Source organism: Carcharodon carcharias, chromosome 30, assembly GCF_017639515.1.
Source record: "Carcharodon carcharias isolate sCarCar2 chromosome 30, sCarCar2.pri, whole genome shotgun sequence".
Classification (NCBI taxonomy): domain Eukaryota; kingdom Metazoa; phylum Chordata; class Chondrichthyes; order Lamniformes; family Lamnidae; genus Carcharodon; species Carcharodon carcharias.
This window is the reverse complement of record NC_054496.1, coordinates 1,483,085-1,497,920: the sequence shown is the minus strand read 5'-3', so window position 1 is coordinate 1,497,920 and position 14,836 is coordinate 1,483,085. Positions and strand designations below refer to the sequence as shown.

At 49.9% G+C, this 14,836-nt stretch overlaps 1 protein-coding gene across 5 annotated transcripts in view; it reads right to left on the bottom strand.

Annotated features, from left to right (window-relative positions):
* qtrt1 (queuine tRNA-ribosyltransferase 1) overlaps window positions 1–14,836 on the bottom strand; it is an 86,064-nt gene that overhangs the window by 70,092 nt on the left and 1,136 nt on the right. For all 5 annotated transcript variants that reach the window (XM_041177228.1, XM_041177225.1, XM_041177224.1 and 2 more), the window contains exons 2-9: window positions 13,852–13,920; window positions 7,092–7,230; window positions 5,551–5,629; window positions 5,233–5,348; window positions 4,551–4,689; window positions 4,164–4,239; window positions 3,439–3,548; window positions 2,851–2,935 (exon numbers count right to left, since the gene is read on the bottom strand). In XM_041177228.1, the coding sequence (XP_041033162.1) occupies window positions 2,851–2,935; window positions 3,439–3,548; window positions 4,164–4,239; window positions 4,551–4,689; window positions 5,233–5,348; window positions 5,551–5,629; window positions 7,092–7,230; window positions 13,852–13,920 (813 nt within the window). The remainder of the gene's footprint in view (window positions 1–2,850; window positions 2,936–3,438; window positions 3,549–4,163; window positions 4,240–4,550; window positions 4,690–5,232; window positions 5,349–5,550; window positions 5,630–7,091; window positions 7,231–13,851; window positions 13,921–14,836) is intronic.

Sequence of the window (14,836 nt, the reverse complement as noted above, 5' to 3'; positions counted from 1 at the left end):
GATAACAGCACAAACACTACACCAACAGTGCAGGTACTGCACAATAACAGCACAAACACTGTACACCAACAGTGCAGGTACTGCATGATAACAGCACAAACACTGTACACCAACAGTGCAGGTACTGCATGCTAACAGCACAAACACTGTACACCAACAGTGCAGGTACTGCATGATAACAGCACAAACACTGTACACCAACAGTGCAGGTACTGCATGTTAACAACACGAACACTGTACACCAACAGTGCAGGTACTGCATGCTAACAGCACAAACACTGTACACCAACAGTGCAGGTACTGCATGCTAACAGCACAAACACTACACCAACAGTGCAGGTAGTGCATGATAACAGCACAAATACTGTACACCAACAGTGCAGGTACTGCATGATAACAGCACGAACACTGTACACCAACAGTGCAGGTACTGCATGCTAACAGCACAAACACTGTACACCAACAGTGCAGGTACTGCAGGATAACAGCATGAACACTGTACACCAACAGTGCAGGTACTGCATGCTAACAGCACAAACACTGTACACCAACAGTGCAGGTACTGCAGGATAACAGCATGAACACTGTACACCAGCAGTGCAGGTACTGCAGGATAACAGCACAAACACTGTACACCAACAGTGCAGGTACTGCATGCTAACAGCACAAACACTGTACACCAACAGTGCAGGTACTGCAGGATAACAGCACAAACACTGTACACCAACAGTGCAGGTACTGCATGCTAACAGCACAAACACTGTACACCAACAGTGCAGGTACTGCAGGATAACAGCACAAACACTGGACACCAATAATGCAGGTACTGCATGCTAACAGCACAAACACTGTACACCAACAGTGCAGGTACTGCAGGATAACAGCACAAACACTGTACACCAACAGTGCAGGTACTGCATGTTAACAGCACGAACACTGTACACCAACAGTGCAGGTACTGCATGCTAACAGCACAAACACTGTACACCAACAGTGCAGGTACTGCATGCTAACAGCACAAACACTGTACACCAACAGTGCAGGTACTGCATGCTAACAGCACAAACACTGTACACCAACAGTGCAGGTACTGCACGATAACAGCACAAACACTGTACACCAACAGTGCAGGTACTGCAGGATAACAGCACAAACACTGGACACCAACAGTGCAGGTATTGCATGATAACAGCATGAACACTGTACACCAACAGTGCAGGTACTGCAGGATAACAGCACAAACACTATACACCAACAGTGCAGGTACTGCATGTTAACAGCACGAACACTGTACACCAACAGTGCAGGTGCAGCATGATAACAGCACAAACACTGTACACCAACAGTGCAGGTACTGCATGCTAACAGCACAAACACTGTACACCAACAGTGCAGGTACTGCATGCTAACAGCACAAACACTGTACACCAACAGTGCAGGTACTGCACGATAACAGCACAAACACTGTACACCAACAGTGCAGGTACTGCATGCTAACAGCACAAACACTGTACACCAACAGTGCAGGTACTGCACGATAACAGCACAAACACTGTACACCAACAGTGCAGGTACTGCAGGATAACAGCACAAACACTATACACCAACAGTGCAGGTACTGCATGATAACAGCACAAATACTGTACACCAACAGTGCAGGTACTGCATGCTAACAGCACAAACACTGTACACCAACAGTGCAGGTGCAGCATGATAACAGCACAAACACTGTACACCAACAGTGCAGGTACTGCACGATAACAGCACAAACACTGTACACCAACAGTGCAGGTACTGCAGGATAACAGCATGAACACTGTACACCAACAGTACAGGTACTGCATGCTAACAGCACAAACACTGTACACCAACAGTGCAGGTACTGCAGGATAACAGCATGAACACTGTACACCAGCAGTGCAGGTACTGCAGGATAACAGCACAAACACTGTACACCAACAGTGCAGGTACTGCATGCTAACAGCACAAACACTGTACACCAACAGTGCAGGTACTGCAGGATAACAGCACAAACATTGTACACCAACAGTGCAGGTACTGCATGCTAACAGCACAAACACTGTACACCAACAGTGCAGGTACTGCAGGATAACAGCATGAACACTGTACACCAACAGTGCAGGTACTGCATGCTAACAGCACAAACACTGTACACCAACAGTGCAGGTACTGCAGGATAACAGCACAAACACTGTACACCAACAGTGCAGGTACTGCAGGATAACAGCATGAACACTGTACACCAACAGTGCAGGTACTGCATGATAACAGCAGAAACATTGTACACCAACAGTGCAGGTACTGCAGGATAACAGCACAAACACTGTACACCAACAGTGCAGGTGCAGCATGATAACAGCACAAACACTCTGCAGATGAGAAGCAAGCAGAAACAGCATGAACATATTTATTTGATTTTAATTATATTGTGTCATCGATAATAGAATGTTAATGGAATAATGAAATACGCTAAAGCTCCCTCTACACTGTCCCCATCAAATATTCCCCGGACAGGTATAGCACGGGGTTAGATACAGAGTAAAGCTCCCTCTACACTGTCCCCATCAAACACTCCCAGGACAGGTTCAGCACGGGGTTAGATACAGAGTAAAACTCCCTCTACACTGTCCTCATCAAACACTCCCAGGACAGGTACAGCACGGGGTTAGATACAGAGTAAAGCTCCCTCCACACTGTCCCCATCAAACACTTCCAGGACAGGTACAGCACGGGATTAGATACAGAGTAAAGCTCCCTCTACACTGTCCCCATCAAACACTCCCAGGACAGATACAGCACGGGTTTAGATACAGAGTTAATCTTACTCACCTGGTAGGCAATGTTATGGATGGTGATGTGATGGAGGGCGGCAGTATCACTCCTGAACAGAGCGTGGAGATATGCTCGGGTGTGCCTGTGAAACATGGGACAGCAGGTTAGACAGACGAATGGAGCAGATAGGCCAGCAGCCCCTCTAGCCCCAATTCCAGCACTGAAATTTCTGCAGAATTCTGTCCCCCTACCCCCCAACCCACTAAAGGCACGAACTATTTTTGGGGTGGTTGTTCTTTAATTACTTGTTCCTATGACTATTCCTCACATCTAAGCCTACACAGACAATTGAACCATGGAGGATGTCACAGCAGAATTCTATCCTGTCTGTACCTGGTATCCATACAGATACACACACTTTTCAGTCGTAGCCCTGGATAGTAAGGAGTCACTGGATGATTATTTTCTTCCCCCTCTATCTCAGGGGCCCAGGCTAACTGTACTAGCTGAAAAACTCCCCACAGCTGAGATCAACACACCTACCAGGGATCAAGGAGCCAGGACCACCTGTCAGAGCCCTTGAAACAGGAGCAATGGTGACCACCAGCAGACCAGACCCACACACAGGACAAACATCTCACTTACCTCTTACATGTAGGGCAGTCGCAATGCTCATCAATGGGTCTGAAATCCTTGGCATATTGCCTGTGCTTCAGCTGCAGAGATCCCCAGGGAACGAGTGCAGACCCAAACCGCTGGGAAATCAGAGGAGCGACATTAGATTGCAGTGTTGAAGCCAGGAACTCTCAATAGCTTCAGCAACAAGGCCAGCAGCTGACAGACAACCCAACGGCGCTGCATTCAACAGCATTCCTGACCACAGCCTCACCAACACCCCAAAATCCAGCTGCATAACTACATGGACAAGCTCCTTCAACCAGCTGCTCCTCAATTAACAAGGGCTGCCATCCAGAAAATAAATCCCTACCTTCTAGTTTGAGCTTCTACCTGAGTTAGCAGAGATTATTTTAACCATTCTTAGTTCCCTGTGCCACAACCACTCTGCCCAAAGTCATGTTTATCAGCCTTTGGCTAGACCTCCCATCACCCATGCAAAATCCCTCTATTCAGCCTTCAATCACACCCAAGAGAGCAGCCCAGGCAGGTCCTGTGCATTTTCAGTCAAACACTACTCTCTCCCTATGATACATTAAACCAATATCTGCTTTATAGGTTCTACAAAAGGTGCTCTTAGGACAGCAAACACGGATACAAATGCACCGGATACAATCACACCTGTACATACCCTGGAAGAAAATGTTTTCACGTGCAACCAGCCGGGTTTGCTTACGTTACAAAGGAATTCTTACCGCTGTCCGTGTGGGAAACACACAGTCAAACATGTCACAGCCCAGAGCCACACACACCACGAGATCTGTTGCATACCTGGGGGAGTGAGAGAGGACCAGAAACCTTCATGAAATGTTGTATAGTTTTCATCACTTAAAAGCACCACACTGTTACCTATAAGACTGTGGGTAACAGGCGGGCAGACCACTGCACACACACGGATGGCGTACAGATAGACGGAGCACCGTGTGCAGGCAGACAGACGGAGCAACACCCCCACACTGGGTGCGCAGGCAGAGGAAGGGAGACCCCCCCCCCCCGCCGATCCCCACTTTGCGCGCAGGCAGGCAGACAGAGCGCACCGTGTAAAATCAGACAGAGCACTGCTCACACAGACATCCTCGTACCCCACTCCCATCAGGTAACGTGGCTTCTCCCGTGGCAGATATTCTGTGCTCAGTTTCACCATTCTCCAGAACTGATCCTTCCCCTCTCCACCACTCAGTCCCCCAATGGCAAAACCAGCGACATCACGTTTTATCATCTCTGAAATCATAAAGTTAATAGGAATAATGAGAAATGGAGCGGTCAGTAATAAGCATGGAGACAGAGAGCAGCATCAAGGTGTCCAGGATAGGGGTACATTTAATATCAGACTCAGAGCCTGTGAGCAAGTCCAGCCACTTGGGCATCAGCAGGAAATGCTGAATAATTGCGAGGGTGGGGGTGGGGGTGAGGCTGGGGCTGGGAGGATTGCTGGAATAACTAATTCACCATCCATCAGAAGACCAAGTCAAATGATCTGTTTTATTCCATTCTCCCCTCTCCTGAAGTTGCTGATGTGTTCAGAGGTCTCTTGTACCTCATGCAGTGACCACAGTGTATAATTCTCCTGCAAAGAGCGACACAGACAGGACAGACTGTGATGGCAGCAAGAGTCAACACAGGACAGATCAGCACAGCAGCCCAAACCAGCAAATGGCAGCAACGAGAGACGTGACTCACCAAACAACGCGAAAATATTTTTACAAAAATAAATCACCAGTTTAGCATCAAAGAACAACAAGTAAGTTGAGGTCAAAGTCTCACCTGTCAGACATTTCTTACGCAGTTCAGCATCCAGGCCACCCTGAATAATCGCAAAAAGATTCTGCTGCCCGGGATTCTTGTTTGCTGCAATGCAGCGATCCAACCAGCGAACAGACCTGACAAACACAGACACAGTTATTGCCACTCAGGAGGCCTGGGGGTGCCGAGGCCGAGGGAGGGGGCGAGGCCAAGGGAGGGTGCGAGGCCGAGGGAGCCAGTGTCAGTATGACAGTGTGAGCATGAAAGTGAGTGTTTGAGAGCGGTCAGTAAGATCACAGTGAGACTTGAAGAGACTGTGAAGGCAGAATTCCCACTGACCTGTACATTGCTTCATCCACTCGAGGTCCAGACACTGTGCTGCTAACAACATCATCCAACTGCATCATGATGTCTGAGCCTAGAACAGCAAGGGGAGAAAATCAGGAGGAACACAACCACTCTGTCCCCCTACGCCCTCCACCCTGCCCCCATTGCCCCTTCACCCTCCTCTCTCCCCACAATCCCCCTTCACCCTGCCCTCTCCCCTATTTCCCCCACACCCTGCCCTCTCCCCTATTTCCCCCACACCCAACCTCTCCCCTATTTCCCCCACACCCAACCTCTCCCCTATTTCCCCCACACCCAACCTCTCCCCTATTTCCCCCACACCCAACCTCTCCCCTATTTCCCCCACACCCAACCTCTCCCCTATTTCCCCCACACCCAACCTCTCCCCTATTTCCCCCACACCCAACCTCTCCCCTATTTCCCCCACACCCAACCTCTCCCCTATTTCCCCCACCCCCTGCCCTCTCCCCTATTTCCCCCACACCCAACCTCTCCCCTATTTCCCCCACACCCAACCTCTCCCCTATTTCCCCCACACCCAACCTCTCCCCTATTTCCCCCACACCCAACCTCTCCCCTATTTCCCCCAAATCCCATCTACTTCCCCCACGCTCACAACATCCTCCCAAATTCCCCAACACCCTACCTGCTCCCCATATCATCTTCCCACTCCCCCATTACCCCTGTACCCAACACACTGTCCCAATACCCCACCCTATACCATACCCACTCCCCCATTTCCCCCCCGAACCCGACCCACTCCCCCATTCCCCCCTCCACCCCCATACCCAACCCACTCCACCATTCCCCCACCCTAGTATCCGGCCCACCCCCCCATTTCCACCCCCATACCCAACCCACTCCACCATTCCCCCACCCTAGTATCCGGCCCACTCCCCCATTTCTCTCTACGTACCCAATCCACTGCCCCATTCCTAACCCACCCCATGGCTGACCCACTCCCCCACCTGTACCTGATCCACTCCCCCATTCCCCCCCTGTATCCGACCCACTCCCCAATTCGCCCGCCCATTCATGACCAACTCCCCATCCGCCCCCCGTATCCAACCCACTCCCCCATTACCCCCCTGCGCCTGACCCACTCCCCCATTCCCTCCTACCCGAACAACTCCCCACATTCCCCCTACCCTGACCTACCATCCCAGCCTCCCTGCCCAACCCCAACCTTCACCTCCTCATAATGCCCGACCCCCCTCATACCCACACACCCCATAACCCGCCCGACCCCAACCTTCACCCCCTCACCCCGCCCGACCCCAACCTTCACAGCCCAACGTTCATACCCCCGCTGCCCGACCCTAACCTTCACCCCCTTGCCCCAACCTGCCCTCGTCCAGCCCCGACTCTCTCCCACCGCCATCTCCTCCCCTACACGAACAGCCATGTTCTTCCTCTTATACCCGTACCCCAGTTTCTCCCCTTACCCCCGCCCACCACTACGTCAACCTTCTCCCTGCTACACCCGACTTTAATAACAGGACTATGGTGTAGACGGTGCCTCTAACAAATACCTAGAGCATTCTGTATTTCTATGGATTTTTCGGGTGACAGGAGAATTTCCTTCCCATCATAAGGTGAGCGGAACCGTACTCCTTCTTCTGTCACTTCCGCCAACTCCACCAAAGACACCATCTGGAATCCACCGCTGTCCTGCAGGGAGAAGGGATGTAAAGCAATAGAGAGACATCCAGACACCCAATACCAAGTCAGGCTGGCACCCACGTACTGCATTTATAGGCTTTCCTAATTTTATTTCAGCTGCGTTCTCTCTCTCTCTCGTCATGTAAGGGCAAGGAATTTCTTTCTTTTCATTATTCATTCACGGGATGTGGGCTTCGCTGGCTGGGCCAGCATTTATTGCCCATCCCTAATTGCCCTTGAGAAGGTGGTGATGAGCTGCCTTCTAAAACTGCTACAGTCCCTGTGGTGTAGGTACACCCACAGTGCTGTTAGGGAGGGAGTTCCAGGATTTTGACCCAGCGACAGTGAAGGATTGGCAATATATTTCCAAGTCAGGATGATGGTGGTGCTCCCATCTATCTGCTGCCATTGTCCTTCTAGGTGGTAGTGGTCGTGGGGTTAGAAGGTGCTGTCTAAGGAGCCTCAGTGAATTCCTGCAGTGCATCTTGTAGATGGTACACACTGCTGCTACTGTGTGTTGGTGGTGGAGGGAGTGAATGTTTGTGGATGTGGTGCCAATCAAGCAGGCTGCTTTGTCCTGGATGGTGTCCAGCCTCTTCAGTGTTGTAGGTGCTACACTCATCCAGGCAAGTGGGGACATTTCCATCAGATTCCTGACTTGTGCTTGTAGATGGTGGACAGGCTTTGGAGAGTCAGGACGTGGGCTACTTGTTGCATGATTCCTAGCCTCTGACCTGCTCTTGTTGCCATAGTATTTATATGGCGAAGCCAGTTCAGTTTCTAGTCCATGGTAACCCTCAGGATGTTGATATGGGGGATTCAGTGATGGGAATGCCATTGAACATCAAGGGGCGATGGTTAGATTCCCTCTTGTTGGAGAAGGTCATTGCCTGACACTTGTGTGGCACGAATGTTACTTGCCACTTGTCAGCCGAAGCCTGGATATTGTCCAGGTCTTGCCGCATTTGGACACGGACTGCTTCAGTATCTGAGTCGTTGTGAATGGTGCTGAACATTGTGCAATCATCAGTGAACATCCCCACTTCTGACCTTATGATGGAAGGAAGGTCATTGATGAAGCAGCTGAAGATGGTTGGGCCGAGGACACGACCCTGAGGAACTCCTGCAGTGATGTCCTGGTGCTGAGGTGATTGACCTCCAACAACCATAACCATCTTCCTTTGTGCTAGGTATGACTCCAACCAGCAGAGTTTTTCCCCTGATTCCCATTGACTCCAGTTTTTCTAGGGCTCCTTGATGCCACACTCGGTCAAATGCTGCCTTGATGTCAAGGGCAGTCATTCTCGCCACACCTCAGGAGTTCAGCTCTTTTGTCCATGTTTGAACCAAGACTGTAATGAGGTCAGGAGCTGTGGCCCTGGCAGAACACAAATTGGGCATCAGTGAGCAGGTTATTGCTAAGCAGGTGCCGCTTGATAGCACTGTTGATGGCCCCTTCCATTACTGTACTGATGGAGAGTAGACTGATGGGCGGTAATTTGCTGGGTTGGATTTGTCTTGCTTTTTGTGTACAGGACATACCTGGGCAATTTCCACATAGCCGGGTAGATGCCAGTGTTGTAGCTGTAATGGGGCAGCTTGGCTAGGGTCATGGCAAGTTCTGGAGCACAAGTCTTCAGTACTATTGCTGGAATGTTGTCAGGGCCAATGGCCTTTGCAGTATCCAGTGCCTTCAGCCGTTTCTTGATATCACATGGAGTGAATTGAATTGGCAACTGTGATGCTAGAACCTCTGGAGGAGATCGAGATGGATCATCCACTTCTGGCTGAAGATTGTTGTGAATGCTTCAGCATTATCTTTCAAACTGCTGTGCGGGGCTCCTCCATCATTGAGGATGGGGATATTTGTGGGGCCTCCTCCTCCAGTGAGTTGTTTAATTGTCCACCACCATTCACGACTGGATGTGGCAGGACTGCAGAGCTTAGATCTGATCTGTTGGTTGTGGTATTGTTTAGCCTTGTCTATCACTTGCTGCTTATGCTTTTTGGCAAGTAGTCCTGTGTTATAGCTTCACTAGGTGGACACCTCATTTTTAGGTATGCCTGGTGCTGCTCCCGGCATGCCCACGTGCACTTTTCATTGAACCAGTGTTGATCCCCATGGTAATGGTAGAGTGGGGGATATGCTGGACCATGAGATTAGATTGTGTTCGAGTACAATTCTGCTGCTGCTGATGGCCCACAGTACCTCATGGATGCCCAGTCTTGAGTTGCTGGATCTGTTCCAAATCTATCCCATTTAGCACGGTGGTAGTGCCACACAACTCGATGGAGGGTCTCCTCAATATGAACGTGGGACTTCATCTCCACAATGACTGTGCGGTGGTCACTCCTATTGATAGTGTCATGGACAAACGTATCCGTGGCAGGCAGGTTGGTGAGGATGAGGATCAATTGTGTTTTTCCTTCTTTGTTCCCTCACCACCTGTCGCAGACCCAGTCTAGCAGCTATGTCATTTAGGACTCGGCCAGCTCGGTCAGTAGTGGTGCTACCGAGCCACTCTTGGTGACAGACATTGAAGTCCCCCATCCAGAGTACATTCTGTGCCCTTGCCACCCTCAGTGCTTCCTCCAAGTGATGTTCAACATGGAGGAGCACTGATTCATCAGCTGAGGGAGGGCGGTATGTGGTAATCAGCAGGAGGTTTCCTTGCCCACGTTTGACCTGATGCTATGAGACTTCATGGGGTCTGGAGTCGATGTTGAGAACTCCCAGGACAACTCCCTCCCGACTGTACACCGCTGTGCTGCCACCTCTGCTGGGCCTAACCTGCCAGTGGGACAGGACATACCCAGGGATGGTGATGGTGGAGTCTGGGACATTGTCTGTAAGGTATGGTTCCGTGAGGTTGACCATGTCAGGCTGTTGCTTGACTAGTCTGTGAGACAGCTCTCCCAATTTTGGCACTAGCCCCCAGATGTAAGGAGGACTTTGCAGGGTCAACAGAGCTGAGATTGCCATTGTTGTTTCTGGTGCCCCGGTCAATGCTGGGTGATCCGTCCTGTTTCATTTTTTTTTGTGTCTTTGTAGCGGTTTATTACAACTGAGTGGCTTGCTGGGCCATTTCAGAGGGCAGTTAAGAGTCAACCACATTGCTGTGGGTCTGGAGTCACATGTAGGCCAGACCAGGTAAGGACGACAGATTTCCTTCCTTAAAGGGGCTTGAGTGAATTACTCAAGAAACTGAGACTGTAGCACAACAGGTTTGACATAGCAACTTGCGTTTATGAAGCACCTTTAACATGGTGAATCATACCCATTTTCCTGCCCCACCATTCAATAAGATCATAGCTGATCTGCCCCAGGCCTCAACTCCTCTTTCGTGCCAGCTTCCCATTGCTCTCAACTCCCCGATATTTCAAAAATCTATCTACCTCCTCTTTAAATACTTTCAGTGATCCAGCCTCACAGCTGAGGTCAAGTTCACTGCCAAGCTTTTGTTTAAATTCAAACCAGGCAGGTCGACTCCAATTGGTGAAGGCATTGCCATGGGGAATGAACCAGGGAATGGCTGTTCCCCAAGCTTTTGTTTAGTTGAAAAAATGCACAGATGCTCTTTCTGTTTGACAAGGACAGGACCCTGTGTGTGAATATATGTCGCTTCTCGCACACATAAGTGAGCCACATTGCAAGCCCAACTGATAATCTTAAATTGGTTGTTGGTGTAATTCTTAGAACGCTCAGGATTATTTAGTAAATATTGTCCAATTGCAGTGTCCAACATTAGATGTGATTCTGTATTCTGAGTTTTGCAAGCACAGGTTGGTTGAGTATGGTCAGTACTTTGTCTGTTGCAAACAGAAGAGGCATGCTGTTTGATATGATCTGCCAGTCTTTGGGCCTACATCCCTAGCATCACATTGGCACTGAAATTCATATACCAAATTACTCATTTGCGTGACTTTTTGGCTTGGCGGCAGCATCCTGTTAATGGAGAATACCACTCGTGTTACTACTGCATGGTAGCAGCGTGAAATCTGTTGCCCAAATTTTTGAGACACCTTAGCCTTCTGAGGTAGACTGGGCATTTTTGAGGACTGGAAGTGACGACCTTAGCCCCATTCATGAGTTTGTACGATATACAGGGAGCTTTGATGCATTCTGTTTCAGCATCAAGCTTGCATGGTGAGCAAATGGCTTGGGCCTTGTATATGAGATTGCCAATAAGGCCTACCTTAGAACATGTGGAACTGAAGGAATCCCAACTCCTATCTTGACGAGTGAAGGTGGGCTTGCGGTAGACAGTCGTAGAGAACCCACTGGCAGATTTCTCAACTAGCACGTCAAGGAAAGGGAGTATTGTGTGCAGTTCTGGTCACCACATTACAGGAAGGACATAATAGCTCTGGAGAGAGTGCAGAGGAGGTTTACAAGAATGTTGCCAGGGTTAGAAAAGTGTGGCGACGAGGAGAGATTGGATAGGTTGGAGTTATTTTCCTTCAAACATAGGAGGCTGAGAGGTGACTTGATTGAGATGTACAAAATTATGAGGGGAATAGATGGAGTGGACAGGTTAAAATTTTTTCCCTTGTTGGAGAATTCTAGAACCAGGGGACATAGATTCAAGATAAGTGGCTATCCTCACAAGATGTAGGGGGGACATGAGGAAGAACTTTTTTACACAGAGGGTAGTGGGTGTCTGGAATTCGCTGCTCAAGTTGGTGGCAGAGGCAGAAACTCTAAACTCTTTTAAAAAGTACCTGGATCTACACCTTAAGTGCTGTAAGCTGCAGGGCTATGGGCCAGGTGCAGGAAGGTGGGATAGAAAGGGTACCTGAGTGTCCTCGGGCTAGCATGGACAAGATGGGCCAAATGGTCTCCTTCTGTGCTGTAACTTTTCTATGGTTCTATATCATCTACATATCGGTAACATGCAGGGGATAGGAGTTTAGGGGTCATTCCATCAAAGATGCATTTCTCGCAGAAACTAACGAAGATGGTCGCGAGAGCTGGGCCTGGAGGGGATCCCATAGCAACACCATCTATTTAGGCATACATGGTGTCGTTAAAACCGAACTCCACTGCGCAAGTTGCTGAGTTCATAATTTCAATGATTACAGATTTAGACAATGGCAGTGTGTCTAGATCGCCATGATATAGTGACATGGTGCAAATGTCTACAGCTTCCTTGAGCGGTACATAAGTGAATAGGCTAGCAATGTCGAACAAGCCCATGGACACAGCATTGCTATTGATATGCAAGTCCTGTATGGTCTCCACAAAGCAGAAGGAATCCTTCCTCATGCATGTACAAAACCTGCTCAGAACTTGTTGTAGCAACTCGGTCAACTATTTGGCCAGCTCATGTTGTGCAGAACCAGTCATGGATATGAGAGGGTACGAAGGGACATCACTTTTGTGTGTCTTGGGCAGCCCATACATAGGTGGACACAGTGAACCAGGAAGACCAATCCTATCATAGACTCCTAACAAATATCATTAACTCTTACACAAGTCCAACAAATGCTTTTGAAACTTGCCTTTGAGCAGGGCTGTGCAGTCATGCTTAGTGGCCAGTCCAATGGATATGAATTTGAACCTGTGCAGTGTGACATGCGTTTTATCAAGAGTCAGGATTGTCAGGTGACTATTCCAGTCCCTTTGTCAGGCTTACAGATATGTATGTCTGGATTGGCCTCTAGACCAACGCTACCAGATATTTGGGTTGCATGTGAACGTCGGCAAAGTCATTGGATATCCTGCAATATGCATGCATTAGATCAGCTAGACATGCCTAAATGAGAATTAAATGAAGCCACAGCAACAATGCGCAGAGGCAGTGAGTAACACAAATCAAATACTGGGATGCATTAAAACATCAATATTGAGCTGTAATAGTGAGGAATCCTAATGCTTCATAAATCATTGGTGCAAACACACAATAGAATATTGTGTGCTGTCCAGATTACCCAAGTACAAAAAATATCACAGCTATTGAAAGGATATAGAGAAAAGCAGACAGAATGATTCAAGGGATGGAGGGATTGGATTATGCAGAGCGATTATGTAAATACGTGTTCATACTGGAAAAGAGAAAGTTGAAAGGTATGATTGTTGTTTTTAGGAATTTAAAGGGACTCGATGATGTCAAAAATGACAAGCTGTTCCACTTGGTCCAGGACAGGTGAAACAGGTGACATGGCTTGTGCTGGAAGGGAGCAAATTTAAAACAAATCTGTGGAGACAATATTTCAGTGAGTGGACAATCTAGGCTGCAGAAGAAACAGGAGGAGCTGTTGGTACTGATTCAATTCAGTCTTACTTCCTGGGGGATATCTTGCTAATGTATCAGGTTTTTCAGACATGATGTCTGGTGAATGGACTGTGCTTAGACCTGTGGTTTCCAAATCTCTCTCCAGCACTGGGGGTTTTCCTCAGCTCATGTCTGGGTCTGTTGTGGACTCTGATGGAGACTGATCACTGTGATTAGACAATAACTCCACCATTGTAACATGCAGGATGGTAGAAGAGAAACTGGATGGACTGTGCTCTGTGTATCCAGCAGTTCCTTTGGTGAAATGATAAAAAGTGAATGTTGGGGACGTATCTAAGGATGGATTCTCTAAAACACAAATTATTCTTGTTGTTAAATGTTTGTAAACACTCACCGTTAGCAGTGCTCTCTTCCAGTTCATGAAACCGTGCAGCCCATTTGCCTTTCTGATAAGTTCCGGCCCCTAAAGTGAAAGGGGAAGACAGCTGTTGGTGTTGTACACTGCTCACTGCTCCATGTGGTACTGAGAGGAGAGACAAGGTCCCAGATACTGCCCTGTGCCCTCCACATCCCTCTTCCTCTCCATGCCCATATCCACCATCTCCTCCCTATTCCCACACCCCATTTCCATTCCTCCCCATACCCACTTCCTCCCTCAACACTCCCCCCCCCCGCCAATCCACTCCCCATCCATCCCAATTCCCCCACTCCCCCCTTTCACCCCCCACTCCCCCCATCCATCCCCCAACTCCCCCATCCCCCCCACTCCCCCCATCCATCCCGCAAATCTCCCCTCCCCCCATCCACCCCCCTCCCCCATCCATCCCCCCTTTCACCCCCACTCCCCCCATCCATCCCCCAACTCCCCCACTCCCCCCAACCATCCCGCAAATCTCCCCTCCCCCCTTCCACCCCCCTCCCCCATCCATCCCCCCCACTCCCCCACCCCCATCCATCCCCCCCACTCCCCCATCCCCCCCATCCATCCCCCCCAACTCCCCCTCCCCCCATCCATCCCCCAACTCCCCCTCCCCCTTTCATCCCCCCACTCCCCCTCCCCCCATCCATCCCCCCCACTCCCCCATCCCCCCCCCAACTCCCCCTCCCCCCATCCATCCCCCCCACTCCCCCATCCATCCCCCCCACTCCCCCATCCATCCCCCCCACTCCCCCATCCATCCCCCCCACTCCCCCTACCCCCATCCATCCCCCCCACTCCCCCATCCATCCCCCCCACTCCCCCATCCATCCCCCCCACTCCCCCATCCATCCCCCCCACTCCCCCATCCATCCCCCCCACTCCCCCTACCCCCATCCATCCCCCCCACTCCCCCTACCCCCATCCATCCCCCCCACTCCCCCATCCATCCCCCCCACTC